At 41.3% G+C, this 26,991-nt stretch overlaps 1 protein-coding gene across 1 annotated transcript in view; it reads left to right on the top strand.

Annotated features, from left to right (window-relative positions):
• The window catches only part of C4H6orf163 (chromosome 4 C6orf163 homolog), a 29,583-nt gene extending 23,597 nt beyond the window's left edge, over positions 1-5,986 (top strand). Inside the window, exon 5 of the mRNA XM_035296301.3 lies at positions 5,152-5,986. Within this exon, the coding sequence (XP_035152192.2) occupies positions 5,152-5,590 (439 nt within the window). The 3' untranslated portion in view covers positions 5,591-5,986. The remainder of the gene's footprint in view (positions 1-5,151) is intronic.
• The last annotated feature ends 21,005 nt before the right edge of the window (positions 5,987-26,991 follow it).

Consider the following 26,991-nt stretch of genomic DNA (forward strand, 5'->3'; position numbering starts at 1 on the left):
ATTTGATAAGCTTTCTACACCCTCTTTGGGAAAAAAATACAGGTAGACTAATTTATGTACATTGAAAAACATTTTATACATATCCCAAGAATTGGCTATTTTCCTATGGCAAACATTTTGCTTATGTTAAGAATCCTTTTTAAGCATGAATTCTTTTTTTCTTTTTTTTTGAGCGTCTTGCTTTGTTGCCTAGGCTGGAGTGAAGTGGTGTGAACTCAGCTCACTGCAACCTCCGCCTCCCAGGTTCAAGCAATTTTCCTGCCTCAGCCTCCTGAGTACTGGAATTACAGGCACTTGCCACCATGCCCAGCCACTCTGTTTTATTTTTAGTAGAGATGGGGCTTTGCCATGTTGGCCAGGCTGGTCTTGAACTCCTGATCTCAAGTGATCCACTTACTTCTGCCTCCCAAAGTGCTGGGATTATAGGTGTGAATTACCGTGCCTGGCCTCAAGAATTCTTTTAAGCTTTTGTAATGTTCCAATTTAGCTGCTTTAAAATTTTAGTGTTATTCAGAACAACATATATTAGAGAGAACTTCATCTGTATTACCCACTTATTCATTCATACTTTTTTTTTTTTTCCTGTTGTATCTACAACGGGCACCATGCTAGACAGGGGAGATATGAAAATAAATGGGCATTCCAGGTCACGCCCTCAACACACTGTGCCCCATCCTACTCCTAGCCTCAATTCCACAACTTTAGGGGACTCATCAGAATGAAATTCAGAGACACTCTGGCCTCAAACTGAAGAATCAAAAATTCAAGCACTGAGGCAGGCTGAGAAAAGTTGGGGCTGGGTGCTGTGGCTTATGCTTGTAATCCCAGCACTTTGGGAGGCTGAGGTGGGAGGATCACTTGAGTCCAGCCTGGCCAACATGGCAAAACCCTGTCTCTACAAAAAATACAAAAATTAGCTGGGCATGGTAACATGTGCCTGTAGTCCCAACTACTCAGGAAGCTGAGGTGGGAGAATTTCTTGAGCCCAGGAGGCAGAGTTTGCAGTGAATCAAAATCGTGCCCCTGCACTCCAGCCTGGGTGACAGAGTGAGACCCTGTTTCAAAACAAAACAAAACAAAACAAAAAAAAAAAGAAAAGAAAAGATTTTTTTTTTTAAGTACCAGATTGTTAGCAACAAGAAATTTGATATTAGGGAGTCTGAAAGGGACTGTCATTGAGGGTGGGAGCTGGAGTCAACTAAGATATGCATTAATGGATCAGTTTTACCTGAGTTCCATTCTGGTAGAGCCTTCCAGTTAGCCTGTAAATAAAACCTCCCATTTGTGTGAGAGGAAAGTCAGCCCCACCTGGCAGGAAAGCTCATGCCTGCTTGCATCAGAGGACACAGGGAACACAGCTTCATCATGCTGGCAATCTCATCAACAGCCTGAGGATGTTATAAAACATCAGACTAAATCCTAAGAATGTGTATCAATGCATACTCCCCACTCTATACACAGCTTCATGTCTATTAATGGAAACTCCATTCTCCTGTGACCCAGGTTGAGTATCAGCAAGGTGGTTTTGATTCCTCTTTTTGCCACATCCCCTATGTCCTAGCAGTCACAGATTCTGGCAGCTATGACTTTTTAATATTTCCTAGGCTTAGCCCTTTCTCTCCTTTTTCCCAACCCTCTCTTTCATCATTAGTTCAGACCCTCATCATTGCACCTCAAGAATATTATGAAATGATACTAATTGGTCTCTCTAGCTCACCCCACTAAGATTCAGTTCAACCACGGTTACTTGAATAACAAGTCTAAAATGTTATTTTCATTGTGCCACCCTCCGGACAAAAAAATTTATAGTGCGCACTCATGAGATTGAAGCAGGAACTCCCTGGCTTTCTCAGTTGTGTAACATTGAACAATAACTTACTCTTTTCTAAGTCTCAGTTTTCTCACCTGTTACAAGGGAACAATCACAGGTTGTAAGTAAAAATACGCCAGGCACAGTGGCTCACACCTGAATCCCAGCACTTTGGGAGACCGAGGTGGGCGGATCATTTAAGGTTAGGAGTTCAAGCCTGGCCAACATAGTAAAACCCTCTCTCTACTAAAAATACAAAAATTAGCCATGTGTGGTGGTGCATGCATGTAATCCCAGATACTTGAGAGACTGAGGTAGGAGGATCACTTGAACCTGGGAGGTGGAGGTTGCAGTGAGCCAAGATGGTGCCACAGCACTCCAGCCTGGAAGACAGAGCCAGATTCATCTCTAAATAAATAAAGTATCAGCTTCAATGGGTTGTGAAACTTAAATGAGATACTATGCATGTAAAATACTTAGCACAGTTCCTATAATACAGTAAGTACTCAATAATCATTACCCTGTTAATAATTGAAAATAGCTTAGTTGGCAGGAAAAGGAAGAAGAGAAATAGTGTAGTGGCTACAGAGGCTAAAGAAAGATGTGATTTATTTCAAAACTAGGGAAGTCTGTCAGGTTTTAAAGTCCAGTTGAAAGACTCCAAGAAGATGAGAGAATTTCATATTGGGGGTAGAATTTAGGACATAGGGCCAGTGGTAAATCTTGGAAAGGCTATATTATATTAGACTGGGAGGCAGAGGGGGAGGATTTTTATTAAGATCTTAATAAAATTGAGATCTTACCATACAATCGAGATCTTAAAACCTCAAATCTTTAGAGGTTCTGCTCAAATTTTTTTTTTTTTTTTGAGGCAGAGTCTCATTCTGTTTCCCAGGCTCCTGGAATACAATAGCACAATCTCAGCTAACTGCAACCTCTACCTTCCAGGCTCAAGCAGTTCTCTGCCTCAGCCTCCCAAGTAGCTGGGATAACAAATACCTGACTAATTTTTGTATTTTTAGTAAAGACAAGGTTACACCATCTTGGCCAGGCTGGTCTTGAACTCCTGACCTCATGATCCACCCGCCTTGGCCTCCCAAAGTGCTGGGATTATAGGCGTGAGCCACCGCACCCAGCCTCAAACTGTGTTAACTGCAGAAATCCACTGGAAATGTATTACAGTGACTAAGAGCTTTTACCATGTCAAAGGCACGTGCTACTCTGCCTAGATAATTTTTGTATTTTTAGTAGAGAGAGGGTTTTGCCATGTTGGTCAGGCTGGACTCAAGTGATCCTCCCACCTCGGCCTTCCAAAGTGCTGGGATTACAAGCATAAGCCACGGCACCCAGCCCCAACTTTTCCCAGCCTGCCTTAGTGCTTGAATTTTCAATTCTTTAGTTTGAGGTCAGAGTGTCTCTGAATTTCATTCTGATGAGTCCCCTGAAGTTGCAGAATTGAAGCCAGAAATAGGGTGGGGTGCAGTGCGTTGAGGGAGTGACCTGGACTCAGACTGCCTGAGTTGTGGTATAGATTTTGCCTCTCTTACTTATTAAGCAAACTTAAGCAAATGACTTAAACTCCCTGAGCCCAGTGGCTTCTTCATAAAAAGGGCATAGTTTGGGAACCACACTACAGAATTGTTTTTGAGAAGTCATTGAATTAATGTATGCATAGAATGCTCATTAACCTGCTTTGACACGGTAAGAGGTCAACATGGTTGGCTGCTATAAATTATATATAATTCCCTACATTATAGCCAGAGGTCTATTAATCATTCAGCAGTGCTTCTCAAAGTGTGGTCCAGAGACCCTTCAAGGTCCCTGAGGCTCTTTAAGGAGGCAGTCCATGAGATTTAAACTATTTTCTTACTAACACTAACATGTTATTTGCCTTTTTTACTCATAGTCTCCTATGAGTATATAATGGTGTTCTCCAGGGGTTTTGTGATGTGTGATATCACAATAAATTGAAACAGTATAAAAATTCAGCTTTTTACTATTAAGTCATACATTAAAGAGTTTTGCAAAAAAAATTTTTTTTAATTAGGCTGGGCGCAGTGGCTCATACCTGTAATGCCAGCATGTTGAGAAGAAGCAGGCAGATCACTTGAGGTCAGGAGTTCAAGACCAGCCTGGCCAACATGGTGAAATCCCATCTCTACTAAAAAAATACAAAAATTAGCCAGGTGTAGTGGTGCACACCTGTAATCCTAGCTACTCTGGAGGCTGAAGCATGAGAATCACTTGAACCTGGGAGGTAGAGGTTGCAGTGAGCCAAGATCAGGCCACTGCACTCTAGCCTAGGTGACAGAGGAAGACACTTTCTCAAAAAATAAGCTAAATAATACCATTTTTCTCATGAAATAGTTCATTGTTTTGGAAAATATTTGTCATAAGAGATATTTATGTTGAGTAATAGATTTCTCATTTTACATAATATTTTTTAAATGTCTCCCTTTTTGTTTCTGTAACTGTTAATGTCAATAGATATAACTCATATAAACAAAACCTCTTGGGCTTCCTCAATAATTTTGAGAGTGTAAAGAGCTCCTGAGACCAAAAAGTTTAGGTGACTGTCATAAAGTATTGCTCAGATAAAATCAAGATTAAAGCTAAATCTATCCTGTGAGTATAAAGTTTTTTCATCTCTGGCTAAAGGTCAGAGCTGGATTAATATAAAGACTTTCTTGACCAGGCACGGTGGCTCACGCCTGTAATCCCAGCACTTTGGGAGGCTGAGGCAGGTGGATCACGAGGTCAGGAGTTCAAGACCAGACTAGCCAACATTTTAATAAAAACCCTGTCTCTATTAAAAATACAAAAATTACCTGGGCATGGTGGCGGGCGCCTGTAATCCAGCTACTCAGGAAGCTGAGGCAGGAGAATAATTTGAACCTGGGAGGTAGAAGTTGCAGTGACCTGAGATTGTGCCATTGCACTCCAGCCTGGGCAACAGTGGGAGACTTCATCTCAAAAAAAAAGAAAGAAATACTTTCTCTACAGAGTTTGGAACTCTGACCCTATCTCCTAATTTTTAAGCACAGTGCATTTATATTTTCCTGACAAAGGTGACCTCGGGTTCCTAAAGTTGCCATTAGATGTTAGACTAGTGGCCTCACTCTAGCACACAGCAGGGAAGTACATAAGAAGCCTCCCTGCTCTGAAAACGTGTTTTGTTAACAGCTAAACAGCTGATGCAGTCCAAAAGCTCATCTATATCAGCCTGTCTTAGGCTGGTGGCTTGTCTCAACAATTACTCATTCATCTGTGTTTAAAGATGAAATTACTTTGGTTTTAGTGGCTAATCCATCTAACTTATAAATCCATATTATCTTTTGTAGCAAAGTTGTGGAGGAAATTGTGAATACTGGTATCACAGTTATTAAGGATGAGAAGACCAGTGTGGCCCAACTGATGAGGGAAAAAGAACATGAAATGAACATCTTCTATGGCATGGCTCAGAGGCAGAGGCAAGAAGAGGAGGTACAGGAGTTGCTTCAAGAAGCAGAGAAAACACATCAGGCCACTCTTGACAATGTGATGGGTAAACTGGCTGACACCCAGGAGGAGCTGCTGTTCCTAGCAAAACAGCTGGGACTCATGACAAATTGGAAAGATTTCCTAGAGGAGGAATTACAGGAAACCAGGATGGCATTTCAAAAATACATCAATTATACCTTTCCTAAGCTTTCACCAGGACATGCAGATTTTATTCTGCCAGAAAGAAAGAAAACACCTTCTAATCTTGTTATTAAGGAGGATGAAACAACTCTCAATTAGAAGTCTTGAATTGAAATTTCACTACAGAAGACATCATTCCAGACTAAATAAATTTACTGAGAAACCATTCACTGATTCCCCAGCCTTGTGCAGGGTACTGTTGGGCTGTAAGAATTTTCATGGAAAACCAAAATATTAAAAAGCACAGTCCAGGTTATAGTGAGCCAAGTCTGAAAAGAAAAAACAGGGAGAGGGAGCAAACTGATTAAGACAGGAAAGATTTCTTGGATGAAGCCTAAACACACTTCTGTATCTGTCTTTATTCATTTCTACATCAGACATATAATTAATTATTTCACTATGTTTTGCCATAGAAAACAAGTAAAGGGATGTGTTCTCAGGTTGTTCCTGTTCTGGGCAGGTGTGCTAAGTTCCAGTAAAGAGATTATCATTTAATGAATGCAGTAGCATGGTGAATTTAACAATTTCTCTCAAATTCAGTAGGATACAATTTAAATTCTAGGACTCCCATTTAAAGTAATTCAGGAAGGACTTGCTACCCACACAACAGGTGGGTTGGTTGCTTGGTGGGTGTTAACCCAATGACCACAATTAAGGAAGAATTACCAAGGGGATTTTATTACTTGTAAGGAGTAAGGAGAACACCAGGGATAGTCCCCAAAGCAGTGTCTATCTGAACTGGAGGCTGGGTCAGGTTTTCCAAACATAGGGTAATGAGGCATGATCTGATTGGATCTTGCAATGATGTGATGTCAGGAGGCAGGATCTAGCTGGATCCTGCCATGGGGTGATGCCAGGGCTCAGTCCAGTTGTATTCTAGATTCTGCCATGCAATGTCCACTTCTTTAATTCAGTTTCCACTTCTCAGTCTGAGCAATTAGGTTCCCTGTGTGGTTGAATGCTTGGTCCATCTGGGCATGCTCAGGTTACATGACCTGAGGGTCCATGGCAACTGAAAAACACCACACTACTTTGTTACATAAAAGTTGGGCCAGATTGGTCTGATAGGGCTAGACTCACTTATATTTGCCAGTTGTAAAAGAAAAAAAGATGGGAGATATTTCTCAAATCCACTTCTCTGAGAACTCAGAGGCTAGGATTTTTAAAGGATAATTTGGCAGGCAGGGAGCTGGGGAATGGGTGCTACTGATTGGTTGGGGATGAAATCACAGGAGTGTTGGAACTGTCATCGCATGCAGAGAATCTGAGTCACAAAGCACAAGGTGTTGGGCAGTTTAGTAATCACTGGACCCTTATGTTACCAAGATTACCAAGAAGTCACTCTGATGGTTTCTTTATGCAACTCTGATTCCATCTGACTTATTTAAAGCTTGTGTGTTTTAGGCCAGGTGTGGTGGCTCATACCTGTAATCCCAGTGCTTTAGGAGGCTGAAGTGGGCAGACTGCTTGAGCCCAAGAGTTCAAGACTAGCCTGGGTGATGTGCTGAAACCTGTCTTTACAAAAAGTACAAAAAACTTACTGAGTGTGGTGATGCACACCTGTAGTCCCAGCTGCTCTAGAGGCTGAGGTGGGAGGATTGATTGAACCTGGGAGGTTGAGGCTGCAGTGAGTCATGATCCTGCCACTGCACTCCAGCTTGGGTATCTGTAATAGTCTGTTTTCACGCTGCTGATAAAGACATACCCAAGACTGGGTAATTTATAAAGAAAAAAAAGGTTTCATGGACTCACAGTTCCACATGGCTGGGGAGGCCTCACAATCATAGCAGAAGCCAAAAGACACATCTTACATGGCAGCAGATAAGAGAGAACTGAGAGAACCAAGTAAAAGGGGTTTCCCCTATAAAACCAGCAGATCTCATGAGACTTATTCACCAGGAGAACAGTATGGGGGAAACTGCCCCCCTGATTCAATTGTCTCCCACTGGGTCCCTCCCACAACACATGGGAATTATGGGAGCTACAATTCAAGGTGAGACTTGGATAGGGACAGAGCCAAACCATATCGTTCTGCCCTTGGCCCCTCCCAAATCTCATCCTCACATTTCAAAACCGATCATGCCTTTACAACAATCCCCCAAAGTCTTTTTTTTTTTTTTTTGCCAATCAGTTTGAGCAATCCCCCAAAGTCTTAACTCATTTCAGCATTAACGCAAAAGTCCACAGTCCAAAACCTCATCTGAGACAAAGTCCATTCTGCCAATAAGCCCAAAAAATCAAAAGCAAGTTAGTTACTTCCTAGGTACAATGGGGGTACAGGCATTGGGTAAATACAGCCATTCCACATGGGAGAAATGAGCCAAAACAAAGGGGTTATAGGCTCCATGCAAGTCCAAAATCCAGCAGGGCAGTCAAATCTTAAAGCTCCAAAATCATCTTCTTTGACTCCATGTCTCACATCCAGGTCACACTGATGCAAGAGGTGGGATCCCATGGCCTTGGGCAGTTCAGCCCCTGTGGCTTTGCAGGGTAAAGCCACCCCACCCCCACCGCCAGCTGCTTTCACAGGCTGGTGTTGAGCATCTGCAGCTTTTCCAGGTGCAAGGTGCAAGCTCTCGGTGGATCTACCATTCTGGGGTCTGGAGGATGGTGGCCCTCTTCTCACAGCTCCACTGGTCAGTGCCCCAGTGGGGACTCTGTGTGGGGGCTTCAGCCCCTCATTTCCCTTCTGCACTGCCCTCACAGAGGTTCTCCATGAGGTTCTTGCCCCTGCTGCAGACTTTTGACTGGACATCCAGGTGTTTCCATACATCCTCTGAAATCTAGACGGAGTTTTCCAGACCTCAGTTCTTGATTTCTGTGCACCTGCAGACTCAACACTATGTGAAATCTCCCAGGGCTTGGGGCTTGCATCCTCTGAAGCCAGGGCCTGAGCTGTACCTTGGCCCCTTTTAGCCATGGCTGGAGTGGCTGGGAAGCAAGGCACCAAGTCCCTAGGCTGCACGGAGCAGGGGGGACTCTGGGCCCAGACCACAAAACCGTGTTTTCCTCCTAGAACTCTATACCTGTGATGGGAGGGGCTCCACAAAGGTCTCTCATGCCAGATGCCCTGGAAATATTTTCTCCATTGTCTTGGCAATTAACAGTTGGTTCCTTGTTATTTATGTGAATTTCTGTAGCAGGCCTGAATTTCTTCTCAGAAAATGTGATTTTCTTTTCCATTACATGGTCAGGCTGCAAATTTTCCAAACTTTTATGCTCCGTTTCCCTTTAAAAACTGAATGCTTTTAACAGCACACAAGTCACCCCTTGAATGCTTTGCTGCTTAGAAATTTCTTCCACCAGATACCCTAAATCATTTCTGTCAAGTTAAAAGTTCCACAGATCTCTATAGGGCAGGGGCAAAATGCCAACAGTCTCTTTGCTAAAACATAGTTTTACTCCAGTTCCCAACAAGTTCCTCATCTCCATCTGAGACCATCTCAGCTTGGATTTCATTGTCCATATCATTATCAGTATTTTGGTTAATTCAGCAAGTTTCTAGGATGTAGAGTAGCTGGCACTACCTGAAATCTTGAGAACAAAACATGTGAGAACTGGGCAAATTTGTCTTTGACATTGTAGAATCCACTTTGTATGCTGAAATACAATTTTGAATCAAGCCATTTCTTCACTAATGTGGCGAGGACTCAGCACTAAGCAAGAATATCAGTTAGGCCAGAAGGCTACTGATTCTAAGTGTTAGCACCCACCAGTATAGCATAGTATCAGTTACTAAGTGGAGCTGCCCATTATTGTTGTTTCTCCAGCCCTCAAACATAATGATACGGTTTGGCTCTGTGTCCCCACCCAAATATCACCTTGAATTGTAAAAATCCCAACATGGTCGTAGGAGGGCCCCAGTGGTAGGTAATTGAATCATGGGGGTAGGTTTTTCCCAAGCTATTCCTGTGATAGTGAATAAGTCTCATGATATCTGATGGTTTATGAAGGGGAGTTATTTCCTCTATTGGTTCAGGACAATAGCTTTGTACCTGACAAAATACTATCTCGGGTTCTTTGGAGTACAAAGACAATTCCAGAATCTTTGGGAAATATTAAAAGAAAAACCCTATGATTGTGGTCACCAGTTTCAGGGGTCTCAGGGTCAAGGTCAACCTAGAAATTTGAGATTTTGTTTTCCATTTTATCCCTTGATTTCTGGATAATTAAAAAGTAATTTAGTATCCTTAATTACAAATAAGAAATGAAAGAAATAAAAGAGGTTATCATTGAAATGATTAACTGAAATAAAAGAATAAAAGATGTCCTTTTATGTTAATATGGTTTTGTAGGCCTATTGGGGCTCAACAAAAGACAATTATTTGCATACCATCATCATGATTTTCACCTATGAACCCATTTTATATTGCATGCCATATAACCTGGAAGTCATATTTCCAGTATTTACTCAAGAGAAATTAAAACATATGTCCATACAAGGACTTGTGAACAAATGTTCATGGCAGCCTTATTTATAATTGTCCCAAATTGGAAAAAGCCCAAATGCTTATCAATTGGTGAATAAATTGTGGCACACCCATGCAATGAAATATTACTCATCCATAAAAGGGAATAACAGGCTGAGTCTGGAGGATTGCTTGTGGCCAGGAGTTAAGACCAGCGTTGGCAATAGAGTGAGTCCCTATCTCTACTGAAAAAAACAATTTATACAAATTAACTAGATGTGGTGCATGCCTGTAGTCTTAGCTAGTTCAGAGGCTAAGGCAGGAGAATTGCTTGAGCCCAGGAGTTTGAGGCTGCAGTGGGAGCTATGATTGTGCCATTGCACTGCAACCTGAGCAACAGAGCAAGACCCTGTCTCTTTTTAAAAAATCAATAACATACTGATACATGTGACAATGTCATAAACCTCAAAAGCATTATGTAAATTAAAAAAATTCATCCTCAAAAGGCTACTACTATATGATTCAATTAACATGAAATTTTAGAAGATACAAAACTCACATGACAGAAAAGAGACCAATGGGTGGTCACTAAGAGCCAGAGAGTATGGGAGGGAGAAGCCGACGGAAAGGGCATGAGGAATTTTCCACAATGACAGAAATGTTCTATATTATGACTTCAGTGATGATTACATTATTGTATATTTTTCTTTTAAGATGTATCCAATTGTGCACTCAATTATTAGTAAATTTTATGTCTATTAAACCTAATGAAACTGATTTCAAAAAATCATTCATAGGCAGAGCACGGTGGCTCATGTCTGTAATCCCAGCACTTTGGGAGGCTGAGGCAGGTGGATCACCTGAGGTCAGGAGTTCGAGACCAGCCTGGCCAATGTGGTGAAACTCTGTCTCTACTAAAAATACAAAAATTAGCCAGGCATGATGGTGCATGCTTGTAATCTCAGCTACTTGGGAGGCTGAGGCAGGAGAATCGCTTGAACCTGGGAGGTGGAGTTTACAGTGAGCTGAGATCACACCACTGTACTCCAGCCTGGGCTGGAAAATAATTCAGAGACAAAACAGAAATAGACTTTGTTTCTCGTGATTAAAATATGCTAAAGGCAATAGCTAAGATTGGAGCTATTGCCCTTAGCACATTCTTCACGAGAAGAGTATGAATTTAATAGGAGCCCAAAAAATACCACAGTGTTGTTGTTGTTGCTGTTGTTGGTGTTAGTCTTTGTCTCTATCTTGGTTTTGGTATTGATATTGTTTGAAAGGTACTAGATTAGCTGATTATAAATTTCAGGTTAAAAAATAAGCAGCAAGAAAATCTGGAGACATTCTGATAGTAAATGCAATGACACAGCATAGCATTTTCACTATAGACCAACAGAAATGGAAGCAGTAGTTGTGGGCATGAAAATATAAGATACAAGAATCAATGGCACAGAATAGAATTTCCAGAAACAGATATCAATGCACTTATGCATTTATTAGTGTATGACAAAGATCACTACTGTGGTTGAACATGTACCCCAGATTTCATGTGTTGGCACCTAATCCCCAATGTGATAGAACTGAAGGGTGAGGCCTTTAAGAGGAGACTGGGGGTGGGCACAGTGGCTCATGCCTATAATACCAGCATTTTGGGAGGCTGAGACAGGTGGATCACTTGAGGTCAGGTGTTTGAGACCAGTCTGGCCAACTTGGAGAAACCCCGTCTCTACAAAAATAAACAAAAATTAGCTGGGTATGGTGGCACACACCTGTAATCACAGCTACTTGGGAAGCTGAGGCAGGAGAATTGCTTGAACCCAGAACCCAGGAGGTGGAGGTTGCAGTGAAGTGAGATCCTACCATGGCACTCCAGACTGGGCAACAGAGCAAAACTCTGTCTCAAAAAAGAAAAAAGATAAGATTGGATGATGAGGGTCCTGCCCTCATGAATGGATTAATCCACTCATGGACTAATGGGTTATCATGAGAGTGAGACTGGTGGCTTTTAAAGAAGAGGAACAGCTTGGCACGGTGGCAGGTGCCTGGAATCCCAGCTACTCAGAGGATGAGGCAGGAGAATCGCTTGAACCCAGGAGGTGGAGGTTGCAGTGACCCAAGATCACCCCACTGCACTCCAACCTGGGTGACAGAGCAAGATTCTATCTCAAAACAAACAAAGAAAAGAAAAACAGGAAGAGTGATCTGAGCTAGTATGCTCAGCCCACTTGCTCTTGTGAAGCCATGTACCACCTGGGATCTGCGGAGGCCCCCACTAGCAAGAAGGCTCTTGCCCGCTGTGGTCTCCCAACCTTGGACTTCTCAGCCTCCAAAACTGTAAGACATAAATTTCTTTCTTTTATAAATTACCCAGTTTCAGGTATTCTGTTATAGGCAACAGAAAACAAACTAATATAATGGCACTTCAAAGTAGTAGAAAAAAAGCATGATATTCAATTAATGGTTTGAAGGCAACTGGATAGTCATTTAGGTGAGATATTATTGAATCCTCTCTCATAATACATCAAAATATATTCCAAGTAGATCAAAGTTTACAAGCAAAAATGAAACTGCAAAAGTATGAGAGGAAGCCATGTGAGAATTTTTACATAAATCAGATTGAGGAAGACCTTCTATTTTTGACACAAAACCCAGGGATGAAACAGTATTAGTAAAAACATTGATGACTTCAGTTTTATAAAAATGTGTTTAAAATCTTCTAGGTCAAAAACCATAGGCTTCAGTGGAATGTTGCTGTAAAAGAAGTTTTTACAAAGGATAAAAGAAAGAGAAACTGCAGGCAAGGTCAAAAGATAAACCACAAACCTGAGAAAAATATTTGCATCTCCTATCACAGACAAAGGGCGAATTTCCTGACTACACGAGGAACTCTTTTTTTTTTTTTTTTTTAATTTTTTATTGGATTTTAGGTTTTGGGGTACATGAGCAGAGCATGCAAGACAGTTGCGTAGGTACACACATGGCAGTGTGCTTTGCTTTTCTTCTCCCCTTCACCCACATTTGGCATTTCTCCCCAGGCTATCCCTCCCCACCTCCCCCTCCCACTGGCCCTCCCCTTTTCCCCCCAATAGACCCCACTGTTTAGTACTCCCCTTTCTGTGTCCATGTGTTCTCATTTTTCATCACCCACCTATGAGTGAGAATATGCGGTGTTTCATTTTCTGTTCTTGTGTCAGTTTGCTGAGAATGACGTTCTCCAGATTCATCCATGTCCCTACAAAAGACACAAACTCATCATTTCTGATTGCTGCATAATATTCCATGGTGTATATGTGCCACATTTTTCCAATCCAGTCTATTATCAATGGGCATTTGGGTTGATTCCAGGTCTTTGCTATTGTAAACAGTGCTGCAATGAACATTCGTGTACATGTGTCCTTATAGTAGAACGATTTATAGTCCTTTGGATATATACCCAGTAATGGGATTGCTGGGTCAAATGGAATTTCTATTTCTAAGGCCTTGAGGAATCGCCACACTGTCTTCCACAATGGTTGAACTAATTTACACTCCCACCAACAGTGTAAAAGTGTTCCTTTTTCTCCACATCCTCTCCAGCATCTGTTGTCTCCAGATTTTTTAATGATCGCCATTCTAACTGGCGTGAGATGGTATCTCAATGTGGTTTTGATTTGCATCTCTCTGATGACCAGTGACGATGAGCATTTTTTCATATGATTGTTGGCCTCATATATGTCTTCTTTCGTAAAGTATCTGTTCATATCCTTTGCCCACTTTTGAATGGGCTTGTTTGTTTTTTTCCTGTCAATCTGTTTGAGTTCTTTGTAAATTTTGGATATCAGCCCTTTGTCAGATGGGTAGACTGCGAAAATATTTTCCCATTTTGTTGGTTGCCGATCCACTCTAGTGACTGTTTCTTTTGCCGTGCAGAAGCTGTGGAGTTTGATTAGGTCCCATTTGTCTATTTTGGCTTTTGTTGCCAATGCTTTTGATGTTTTGGTCATGAAGTCCTTGCCTACTCCTATGTCCTGGATGGTTTTGCCTAGATTTCCTTCTAGGGTTTTTATGGTGCCAGGTCTTATGTTTAAGTCTTTAATCCATCTGGAGTTAATTTTAGTGTAAGGTGTCAGGAAGGGGTCCAGTTTCTGCTTTCTGCACATGGCTAGCCAGTTTTCCCAACACCATTTGTTAAACAGGGAATCCTTTCCCCATTGCTTGTTTTTGTCAGGTTTATCAAAGATTGTATAGTTGTATGTATGTTGTGTTGCCTCCGATGCCTCTGTTTTGTTCCACTGGTCTATATCTCTGTTTTGGTACCAGTACCATGCTGTTTTGATTACTGTAGCCTTGTAGTATAGTTTGAAATCCGGTAGTGTGATGCCCCCCGCTATGTTCTTTTTGCTTAGAATTGACTTGGCTATGCGGGCTCTCTTTTGGTTCCATATGAAGTTCATGGTGGTTTTTTCCAGTTCTGTGAAGAAAGTCAATGGTAGCTTGATGGGGATAGCGTTGATTCTGTAAATTACTTTGGGCAGTATAGCCATTTTCACGATATTAATTCTTCCTAACCATGAACATGGAATGTTTCTCCATCTGTTTGTGTCCTCTCTGATTTCGTTGAGCAGTGGTTTGTAGTTCTCCTTGAAGAGGTCTCTTTACGTTCCTTGTGAGTTGTATTCCTAGGTATTTTATTCTTTTTGTAGCAATTGCGAATGGCAGTTCGCTCTTGATTTGGCTTTCTTTAAGTCTGTTATTGGTGTAGACGAATGCTTGTGATTTTTGCACATTGATTTTATATCCTGAGACTTTGCTGAAGTTGCTTATCAGTTTCAGGAGTTTTTGGGCTGAGGCGATGGGGTCTTCTAGGTACACTATCATGTCGTCTGCAAATAGAGACAATTTGGCTTCCACCTTTCCTATTTGAATACCCTTTATTTCTTTTTCTTGCCTGATTGCTCTGGCTAGAACTTCCAGTACTATATTGAATAGGAGTGGTGAGAGAGGGCATCCTTGTCTAGTGCCAGATTTCAAAGGGAATGCTTCCAGTTTTTGCCCATTCAGTATGATATTGGCTGTTGGTTTGTCATAAATAGCTTTTATTACTTTGAGATACGTTCCATCGATACCGAGTTTATTGAGGGTTTTTAGCATAAAGGGCTGTTGAATTTTGTCAAATGCCTTCTCTGCGTCAATTGAGATAATCATGTGGTTTTTGTTTTTGGTTCTGTTTATGTGGTGAATTACGTTGATAGACTTGCGTATGTTGAACCAGCCTTGCATCCCTGGGATGAATCCTACTTGATCATGATGAATAAGTTTTTTGATTTGCTGTTGCATTCGGCTTGCCAATATTTTATTGAAGATTTTTGCATCTATGTTCATCATGGATATTGGCCTAAAGTTTTCTTTTCTCGTTGGGTCTCTGCCAGGTTTTGGTATCAGGATGATGTTGGTCTCATAAAATGATTTGGGAAGGATTCCCTCTTTTTGGATTGTTTGAAATAGTTTTAGAAGGAATGGTACCAGCTCCTCCTTGTGTGTCTGGTAGAATTCGGCTGTGAACCCGTCTGGACCTGGGCTTTTTTTGTGTGGTAGGCTCTTAATTGCTGCCTCAACTTCTGACCTTGTTATTGGTCTATTCATAGTTTCAGCTTCCTCCTGATTTAGGCTTGGGAGGACACAGGAGTCCAGGAATTTATCCATTTCTTCCAGGTTTACTAGTTTATGTGCATAGAGTTGTTTGTAATATTCTCTGATGATGGTTTGAATTTCTGTGGAATCTGTGGTGATTTCCCCTTTATCATTTTTTATTGCATCTATTTGGTTGTTCTCTCTTTTCTTTTTTATCCATCTGGCTAGTGGTCTGTCTATTTTGTTGATCTTTTCAAAAAACCAGCTCTTGGATTTATTGATTTTTTGAAGGGTTTTTCGTGTCTCTATCTCCTTCAGTTCAGCTCTGATCTTAGTTATTTCTTGTCTTCTGCGGGGTTTTGAGTTTTTTTGATCTTGCTCCTCTAGCTCTTTCAATTTTGACAATAGGGTGTCAATTTTGGATCTCGCCATTCTCCTCATATGGGCACTTATTGCTATATACTTTCCTCTAGAGACTGCTTTAAATGTGTCCCAGAGGTTCTGGCATGTTGTGTCTTTGTTCCCATTGGTTTTGAAGAACTTCTTTATATCTGTCTTCATTTCATTGTTTACCCAGTCAACATTCAAGAGCCAGTTGTTCAGTTTCCATGAAGCTGTGCGGTTCTGGGTTAGTTTCTGAATTTTGAGTTCTAACTTGATTGCACTATGGTCTGAGAGGCTGTTTGTTATGATTTCAGTTGTTTTGCATTTGCTGCGGAGTGATTTACTTCCAATTATGTGGTCAATTTTAGAGTAGGTGTGATGTGGTGCTGAGAAGAATGTATATTCTGTGGATTTGGAGTGGAGAGTTCTGTAAATGTCTATCAGGTTTGCTTGCTCCAGGTCTGAGTTCAAGCCCTGGATATCCTTGTTGATTTTCTGTCTGGTTGATCTGTCTAATATTGACAGTGGAGTGTTAAAGTCTCCCACTATTATCGTGTGGGAGTCTAAGTCTCTTTGTAGGTCATTGAGAACTTTCCTTATGTATCTGGGTGCTCCTGCATTGGGTCCATATATGTTTAGGATCTTTAGCTCTTCTTGTTGTATCGATCCTTTTACCATTATGTAATGGCCTTCTTTGTCTCTTTTGATCTTTTTTGCTTTAAAGTCTATTTTATCAGGGATGAGAATTGCAACTCCTGCTTTTTTTTGCTCTCCATTTGCTTGGTAAATCTTCCTCCATCCTTTTATTTTGAGCCTTTGTGTATCCTTGCATGTGAGATGGGTTTCCTGGATACAGCACACTGATGGGTTTTGGCTTTTTATCCAATTTGCCAGTCTGTGTCTTTTGATTGGTGCATTTAGTCCATTTACATTTAGGGTTAATATTGTTATGTGTGTATTTGATACTGCCATTTTGATGCTAAGTGGCTGTTTTGCCTGTTAGTTGTTGTAGATTCTTCATTATGTTGATGCTCTTTAGCATTTAGTGTGATTTTGGAATGGCCGGTACTGGTTGTTCCTTTCTATGTGTAGTGCCTCTTTTAGGAGCTCTTGTAGAGCAGGCCTGGTGGTGACAAAATCTCTGAGTGCTTGCTTGTTCGCAAAGGATTTTATTTTTCCTTCACTTCTGAAGCTCAGTTTGGCTGGATATGAAATTCTGGGTTGAAAGTTCTTTTCTTTAAGAATGTTGAATATTGGCCCCCACTCTCTTCTGGCTTGTAGTGTTTCTGCCGAGAGATCTGCTGTGAGTCTGATGGGCTTCCCTTTGTGGGTGACCCGACCTTTCTCTCTGGCTGCCCTTAGTATTCTCTCCTTTATTTCAACCCTGTTGAATCTGACGATTATGTGCCTTGGGGTTGCTCTTCTTGCGGAATATCTTTGTGGTGTTCTCTGTATTTCCTGCAATTGAGTGTTGGCCTGTCTTGCTAGGTGGGGGAAATTTTCCTGGATGATGTCCTGAAGAGTATTTTCCAGCTTGGATTCATTCTCTTCGTACCCTTCTGGTACACCTATCAAACGTAGGTTAGGTCTTTTCACATAGTCCCACATTTCTTGGAGACTTTGTTCATTCCTTTTTGCGCTTCTTTCTCTGATCTTGGTTTCTCGTTTTATTTCATTGAGTTGGTCTTCGACTTCAGATATTCTTTCCTCTGCTTGGTCAATTCGGCCGTTGAAACTTGTGTTTGCTTCGCGAAGTTCTTGTATTGTGTTTTTCAGCTCCTTTAATTCATTCATATTCCTCTCTAAGGTATCCATTCTTGTTATCATTTCCTCGAATCTTTTTTCAAATCTTTTTTCAAGGTTCTTAGTTTCTTTGCATTGATTTAATACATGATCTTTTTTAGCTCACAAAAGTTTCTCATTATCCATCTTCTGAAGTCTAATTCCGTCATTTCGTCACAGTCATTCTCCATCCAACTTTGTTCCCTTGCTGGTGAGGAGTTTTGGTCCTTTCTAGGAGGCGAGGTGTTCTGGTTTCGGGTGTTTTCCTCCTTTTTGCGCTGGTTTCTTCCCATCTTTGTGGATTTTTCCGCTGGTCGTCTGCGTAGTTGCTGACTTTTCGATTGGGTCTCTGAGTGCACACCCAGAATGTTGATGATGAAGTATTTCTGTTGCTTGATTTTCCTTCTACCAGTCTAGCCCCTTCGCTGTATGACTGCTGAGGTCCGCTCCAGACCCTGCTTGTCTGGGGTGCACCTCTAGCAGCTGTGGCACAGCAAGGGATGCTACCAGTTTCTTTTTCTGCTATCTTTGACCCAGGATGATGCCTGCCTAATGTCAGTCTTTTGGATATAGAGGGGTCAGGGAGCTGCTTGAGGAGACAGTTTGTACTTTATAGGGGTTTAATTGCTGAGCTGTGCGCTCTGTTGTTCCTTCAGGGCTGTTAGGCTGCTATGTTTGATTCTGCTACAACAGAACTCATTAAAAAACCCTTTTTTTTTTTCCCTCAAATGCTCTGTGTTGAGGGGTTTGGGCTTTATCTTTGGATGTTCAATGAGGTGTCCTGCCCAGCTAGAAGGCAGACTAGCCACTGTTTGGCTGCTGAGGCTCCGCCCTGCTGTTGTGTGATTCGCCCTGTTCCTACAGGCTCTGCTGTGGTCTCCGCCACGCCCTGCGGCGGAGTCTCTTCGTTGTAGCGTGTTGCCTCAGCAACGGCAGGCTGCGTCAGCAGTGGGCGTGTATCTCAGTAGGGATGGGTTGCCTCGGCAACGGCTGGCTGCGTCAGCAGTGGGCATGTATCTCAGTTGGGGTGAATTGCCTCGGCAATGGCTGGCTGCGTCAGCAGTGGGCGTGTATCTCAGTTGGGGCGGGTTGCCTCGGTAGTGGTGGACGCCCCTCCCCCACAGAGCGTCTCGGGCCGTCTGCTCGGGATAGTTTGAAATCGCGGTTTTGTTCGTCCCACTGGGTATCCCAAACGATCTGTCCCTACAACCCCCTGGGCTGGGCTTCTGTCCAAGTCTCGTTCAGTCTCAAGTCCAGCCCTCTCAAGTCTCAGGTTGCCGGTTCAACGAGGCACCTGGACAAGCGCGCCCTGTGGGGATTGCTGGGTAGGGCCGGCCGCCGCCGCCCCGGCTGCCGGCTTCGCCAGGCAGACCTACTGCCTGGCGTCCCATGTCTTTTTTATACTTGGGAGTTTCCCCGTTCTGTGGGCAACAAAGATCAGTCTGGAAATGCAGCTCAGACTCACCGTTTGCGGATTCAACGCGAGCGCCAATCCTGGGTTGTTCTCACAGCGCCATCTTGAGTCCTCCTCCCCATGAGGAACTCTTAAGCATCAATAAGAAATAGATTGACGGATGCCAGATCCAAGATGGCCGATCACTAACATCTCAGGATTGCAGCTCCCAGCGAAAGCTCAGACAACGAGAGGACGCCACACTTTCAGACAAATTTTGGTTGCTCACGGAGCAGAAGATTCCCAGTGGAGGAGCTCCATGGGTCGCCAGCATGACTCTTGTGGCCGGCGCAGCGGTTTCGCCAGCACCTCAGCGCAGCAGCTCTTGGTGCAGAGTAAACAGGACTGGTTCCCCTTCTGACCGAGGTTTGGAGGAGCCACACGGGTCTCCAGCGCAACTCTTGTGGCTGGCGCAGCAACTCTCGGTGCAGAGTAAATGGGACTGGTTCCCCTCTGACCGAGGTTTGGAGCTCCGGGAAGGCAGAGTCACCTATTACGGACTCAAGAAGGAAGCCAGACTGGAGATTCTGGGGCAGAAAAGCACCATCAGTCTTAACGCTGCTGTTTTGGCCAGCGCAATGGGTTGCTCATATTTCGACCCTGGGAATTAACAACTTGGACGTCCACTCAGAAACCTAATTTGAAAGTTGGTAATTACAAAGTCGACAGGTAGATAAATTTACAATGATGGGAAGAAACCAGCATATAAAGGCTGAGAATACTCAAAATCAGAACGCCTCTCCCTCTAAAGATGGTCACAGTTCCTCATCAACAAGGGAACAAGACTTGATCGAGAACGAGCGCATCCCATTAACAGAATCAGGCTTCCAAAGATGGATAATAAGAAACTTCTGTGAGTTAAAAGAACATGTTGCAGCCCAATGTAAAGAAACTAAGAACTTTGAAAAAAGGCTTGACAAAATCCTAATGAGAATAGACAACTTAGAGAGGAATATACGTGAATTAATGGAACTGAAGAATACAATACAGGAACTCTGAGAAGTATGCACAGGTTTAAACACTCGAATTGTTCAAGCAGAAGAAGAAAGGATATCAGAGGTAAAAGTCCAACTTAATGAAATAAAACGAGAAAACAAGATTAGAGAAAAAAGGATAAAAAGGAATGAGCAAAGTCTCCAAGAAATGTGGGACCATGTGAAAAGACCAAATTTATGTTTGATAGGTGTACCTGAATGCGACGGAGAGAATGAATCCAAGTTGGAAAATATTCTTCAGAATATTATTCAGGAATATTTTCCTAAACTAGCAAAGCAGGACAATATTCAACCCCAGGTAATACAGAGAACACCACAAAGATATTCCTCAAGAAGAGTAACCCCAAGGCACATAATCGTTAGATTCACCAGGGTTGAAACGAAGGAGAAAATACTAAGGACAGCCAGAGAGAAAGGTCAGGTTAATTACAAAGGGAAGCCTATCAGACTTACAGCAGATCTCTCAGCAGAAACTCTACAAGCCAGAAGAGAGTGGGGGCCAATATTCAACATCCTTAAAGAACAGAACTTTCAGCCCAGAATTTCATATCCAGCCAAACCAAGCTTCACAACTGAAGGAAAAATAAAATCTTTTATGAACAAGCAAGTACTCAGAGATTTTATTACCACCAGGCCTGCTTTACAAGAGCTTCTGAAAGAAGCATTACACATAGAAAGAAACAACCAGTATTAGCCTTTCTAAAAATATACCAAAAAGTAAAGAGCATCAACATAAAGAAGAATTTACATCAATGAATGGATAAAACAGCCAGTTAACATCAAATGGAAGTAATCCTAAATTTAAATCGATTAAATCCCCCAATCAAAAGATACAGCCAAAACCCAACGGCATGTTACATCCAGACTCATTTCACTTGCAAGGATACACAAAGACTCAAAACAAAGGAATGGAGAAAGATTTACCAACCAAATGGAGAACAAAAATAAATGAATAAATAAAAAGCAGGAGTTGCAACTCTCGTATCTGATAAAATAGATCTTAAAGCAACAAAGATATAATGGTAAAAGGATCAATGCAACAAGAGAGCTAATGATCCTAACACCCAGATACATAAGACCTATAAAGAGACTTAGACTCAATTAGACAGAAAATTAATAAGGATATCAAGGACTCAAACTCAGATCCAGAACAAGTAAACTTAATAAATATTTATAGAGCTCTCCACTTTAAATACACAGAATATACATTCTTGTCAATACCACATCACACCTACTCATAGATTTAAATGAAACATTGATTAACCATTATTAATACCCATTTTTTTAGAATAAAGCAACATTTCCCTTCTCTCTCCCTCTTTTTCTTCCTCTTTCTTCCTCTCCTTCACTCATTTTTTTCTTTCCTTCTCTCAAAAAAAAATAGATTGACAACACTATAGGAAAGTAGATTAAAATTTTAAATAGAAAATATAAAAATAAATAAACATCATTGAAGTGTAGGAAAGATTTTTCAATTACTCAAAATAAATGCAAGTTAAAACTATACTGAGAAGACTTTAAAATCTATGAGACTTGCAAAAATAACAAAATTATAAAACTGTGTTCGTGAAAGTATGGCATTCAATTTGGCAATATCTTTGGCATATATATATATATACCTTTGTCCCAGAAATTCCACTTTCAGGAATTTATCCCACAGATATCCTTATTCATGCAGAATAACATATGGACTAGTTATGATATTATTTGTAAAAATAAATAAATAAATAAAAGAACTAAACAATCTAACTGGTCACATAAATGATACAACTTTCCAGTGAAATAATAATCTTCTTTAAAAAAAAAAAAAAAGGATGACCTGGGTACAATGGCTCATGCCTATAATCCCAGCACTTTGGAAGGCTGAAGTGGGAGAATTGCTTGAGCCCAGGAGTTTGAGGCCAGCCTGAGTAACACAGGAATACCCGGTCTCTACAAAAAAAAAAGAAAGAAAATAAAAGGAGAAAAAAAATGCATGTGTGCTATGCTTTGGATATGGTTTGTCCTCCTCAATACTCATGTTGATATTTGATCCCCAGGCCAGGTGTGGTGGCTCACACCCATTTTAGGAGGGAGGACAAGGCAGGCGGATCACTTGAGCTCAGGTGTTTGAGACCATCCTGGGCAACACGATGAAAGCCCATCTCTACAAAAAAAAAAAAAAAAATATATATATATATATACAAAATTTAGCTGGGGTGGTGGTATGTGCCTGTAGTCCCATCTCCTTGGGAGTCTGAGGTGGGAGGATGGCTTACGCCTGGAAGATGGAGGTTGCAGTGAGCAGAGATCATGCCACTGCACTTCCAGCAGAGCCAAACCTTGAAAAAAGAAAGAGAGAGAGAAAAGAAAGGAGAAAGAAACAAGGAGAGAGGAAGGAAGGAAGGAAGGAAGGAAGGAAGGAAGGAAGGAAGGAAGGAAGGAAGGAAGGAAGGAGAGAGAGAAAAGAAGAGAAAGAAATATGATCCCCAATATAAGGGTGTTGCGGGGATGGGGACTAGCAGGAGGTATTTGCGTCATGGGGAAGGACCCCCAAAAACAGATTAATGCCCTTCCATGGAGATGAGCTCTTCCTTTCCTGGCAGTTGATTAGTACCAGAGAGAGCAGGTGTTGAAAGTCTGGCTTCCCCTTTTCTGTCTCTTGCTTTCTCTCACCATGTGATCTCTTTGCCCATGCCCACTCTTCTGCCACGAGTTGAAGCAGCATGAGGCCCTCACCAGAAGCAGTTGCTCAACCTTGAACTTTCCAGCTACCACAATTGTAAGCCAAAGAAACCTCTTTTTTTAAGATAAATTACCCAGCCTCAGGTATTCTGTTATAACAGCATTAAATAGACTAAGACAATAAGAAATTTCCAAAATTTTCAAGATAAGTTTTTTGAATAAATATATTAAGTGAAACAAGATGCAAAACAACATGCAGAGTATAATTTATTTAATTATTCACATATCCAACAAATACCTTTGAGCATCTGCGATGTGTGCTGCATCACACTAGACACTTAGGATAAATCTATAAGTAAAATAGACAAAGGTCTCAACCATAGTGGAGTTTACACTTTGTTAAAGGGAGACAGTCAATAAACAACAAACATGAATAATATATAGTATACTGGAAACTGGTAAGTTCTATGATTAAAAGAAAAAGTAGAGCAGGCCATGGGAGATCCAGGGACTGCCTGTGGAGAAGAGAAACTATTAAATATCATGGGTGGCCGGGTGCGGTGCCTTACGCCTATAATGCCAGCACTTTGGGAGGCTGAGGTGGGTGGATCATGAGGTCAAGAGATCAAGACCATCCTGGCCAACATGACGAAACCCCATCTCTACTGAAAATACAAAAATTAGCTGGGTGTCGTGGTGCGTACCTGTAGTCCCAGCTACTTGGAAGGCTGAGGCAGGAGAATCGCTTGAACCTGGGAGGCTGAGGTTGCAGTGAGCCGAGATCATGCCACTGCACTTCAGCCTGGTGACAGAGCAAGACTGTCTCAAAGAAAAAATAAATATATATATGGTGGTCAGGTTGAGCCTCGGAGGCAAGATTTGAACACAGATTTGAAGGAGATGAGACAGTTAGCCAAAAGAGGATCTGTGAGAAAAGAGTTGCGTGCAGAGCGAGCTAGAAAAGGTCCTAAGGCAGGAGTATGTCTGGTGAATGTAGGGAACAGCAGAGAGACCAGCAAGGCTGAGCAGAGTGAGCCAGAAGGAATGAGAACACGAAGGTAAGGAAGACAAAGCAGGCAGATTAACGCAGGGCTTACATGAAGGACTTCGTCAATGCAATATACTTTGATGTATATTCTGAGTAAAAGCAAACTATTATAGGATTTTGCTTGCTTTTTTTTCTTTTTTGAGACCGAGTCTCGCTCTGTTTCCCAGGCTGAGTACAGTGGTGCCATATCGGCTCACTGCAACTTCCACCTCCTGGGCTCAAGCCATCCTTCCACCTCAGCAGGGACTAATAGGCAGGTGCCATCATGCCTAGCTAATTTTGGTATTTTTTGTAGAGATGGCTTCACCATGTTGCCCAGGCTGGTCTCAAATTTCTGGGTTAAAGCGATCCACCTGCCTCTGACTCTCAAAGTGCTAGGATTCCAGATGTGAGCCACTGCACTGGGCCTATTGTAGGGTTTGAGAGGAGAGGCATTTATGACTCAGACAATCTAAAAAGATCTCTCTATGCTTGGTGAAGAATAGACTGTGAGAGACAAGGTGGAAGTAGAGAGTGTGGCTGTTGTACCCGAGCGAGTCATGGAATGTGCCACACTCTGAGAATGAATTATGAGTCCTCTATTAAGCTGGCAACTGAGAGCGGCTAACGCCCAAAATTCTCTCAGCCCCAAAGAAAAAATTAGGTCGTCTTTTATACACTAGTTTTAACAGGAAGGGGGGAACCTAGCTGAAACAAAGTTTTCACAAAGGCAGAGTAAACAAAAAGTTAAAAAGAAAAGCTGATGTATAAGAAATAAAACAGTGCCAGGTGTGAGGAGTTCAGCTGTCATGAAAGCATACAATTTATAGATAAGGCAGGCTCTCAGCGCCCACTGCAGCTGCATTTCCAGGCTCTGCTGATACCACTCTACTTCGCCTCTTATCAACAAAGGCATTTCTGGGTGCCCAGAGTCAGTCTGACCTTGCTTTATACTTACAGTTACACACTTAATGGGCAGAAGGTTACTAAAATGAGGAAGCCAAGATGGAGTCTGTGCAGCTCAAAAAGGCTAACATAAAGCCTGGACAGCTTTTACTCCGGAAAAGGAGAGTCAGTTTTAGCCGGCAAAAAGCAGGGTATCACGCGGTGAGGCAGTGGTCTCAGTGAGACATGCTGGTGGCCAGGACTAGGTGACAGCAGAGGAGGTAGTGAGCAATGGTCAGATTATGGAAATGTTTCAAAGTCATCAACAGACTTTCCTGACAGCCTAGATGTGTAGTGTGAAGGAAGGGAAAGGAGTCAAGGGTGCCTGAACAACCCGAAGGCCGGGGTTGCTGTCAGCTGAATGAGTGAGCTACAGGTGGAGCTTGTTTGGAGGGAGAAATCAGGAATTCGAAAAATTTATTAGACATCCAAATGATTGTCTAGTCAAGGTCATCCTAGATGGTATTTACATGAATATGACATGTATTTACTATTTTAAAAACAGATTTGTATATACAGGTATATATATAATGCCTCTTATCTAAACATATACACAAAAACTGGTCACGTTGGTTGCCTCTCAGAGAACTGAGTGGCTGGAGATCAAATCTTATTTTCATGGCATGTCAATTTAAACCTTCTTGTTTTGAACCATATGAATATATTATACTCCAAAATTAAAATAACATTTAAAAAATAATTTGATTAATAAACAATGTATTAAATAAATTATAAATGATTTATTAAATACTAATTCATTAAATTATATTTTAATAGTTTATTAAATATTAAATAATTTATTAAATATTTTTAATAAGAAACAATTTACTATTAAAAATAAATAATTTTTGTTTTTTAAATATTATCTTAATTTTGGAGTATAACATTATAAAGCTGCCACAAAGCTGTGCCTTAATGGTTTTTATTCTTAAATTTTTTTTAAAGGCTAAGTAAAGATAAATTAGTTTTGCTAATTCTAAAGGCATTCATTGAATACCTACTGTACATAAGATACTGAAAAATTTTAAAAACCTACAAGATGTGGTCTCTTCTTCAACATGAAAATGCATTGAATCTGAATATGAATCTAAATCTGCCTTCTGGAGCTAATCAGTTGCAAAAGTTACACCTTATTAGGATTAGCAAGCAACTGGTTTGTAAAACATAGCAGCTGGGGTTTTTTTCACACAGAGTAAGTAGTTCATCATCTGGCTCTTTCTGACCCCAGAAAAAAAAAATCAGAATTTTTTTTTTTTTAGCTTCACTTCCAACTGAAAATCGGAATTATTTTATGACCCCAAACTACATTAAATAGCCATAGGGTTGATCACATGTAGAAAAGATCTCCCATTTTAATTCTTGCTCAATATTTTGTGTGTTGAAAAAACAAATTTAATATAGGAAACTACAAAGGCTAGTATAAGAAACCCCTGTGGCTCACCACTCAGAATTGACAAATATCAACATCTGTTCATGTTTCCCTTGCACATTTTAATAACACATCTACAATGTTGCAGATAAAATGTAGGTCTTCTTTATTCTCCTTCTAGTCCCATTCTTTCTCCTCCATAGAGATAACCACTCTCCTAGAGGGAGGGTGCATCCTTCCAGCATAAATAAGATATACATTTTACATAAAAGCTATTATTTTCTACACGTTATTCTGCAACTTTTTTTAACCGAACATTGCATTTTGATCTATCCATGTTGACATATGTCACTGTTTTATTTTCTAGAGAGACTTGAAATCATAGCAATTTTTGTTTTTCATAAGGACATCATGTATGAATTGCAATGGGAATGTTTGCTAACTGCTCTAAAACATAAAGATGGTGCTCCCAAACTTACACCAGTTGCCCGAGTGCATGGTAGTGAGCTCACAGGGATGCAGCTGGACATTTTTAAATTTCAAGGGAAACACAGTCACGTTTGTCAGCTACCATGCAAACTGCTGTTATTAAGTTGCTTAGACCCATTAGGCAATTGCTCTTCTGTCGTAAACATAAAAAATGGAGCCATGGAGGAAAAAAGATAAAAAATATCTATCTTGTTCAAGCCTGAACAATTAGGTACTTCTTTAGGCCTAGAGTTTCCATGAAAAAAATACTAAAACACTAAAGATGTTGAGAACCAAGAAAATTTGAGAGCCTCTATAATAGGAATAAGAAATCTGTATGAGGCTGGGCACAGTGGCTCACACCGATAATCCCAGCACTCTAGGAGGGTGAGGC

This window comes from Callithrix jacchus, chromosome 4, assembly GCF_049354715.1.
Source record: "Callithrix jacchus isolate 240 chromosome 4, calJac240_pri, whole genome shotgun sequence".
Taxonomy (NCBI): domain Eukaryota; kingdom Metazoa; phylum Chordata; class Mammalia; order Primates; family Cebidae; genus Callithrix; species Callithrix jacchus.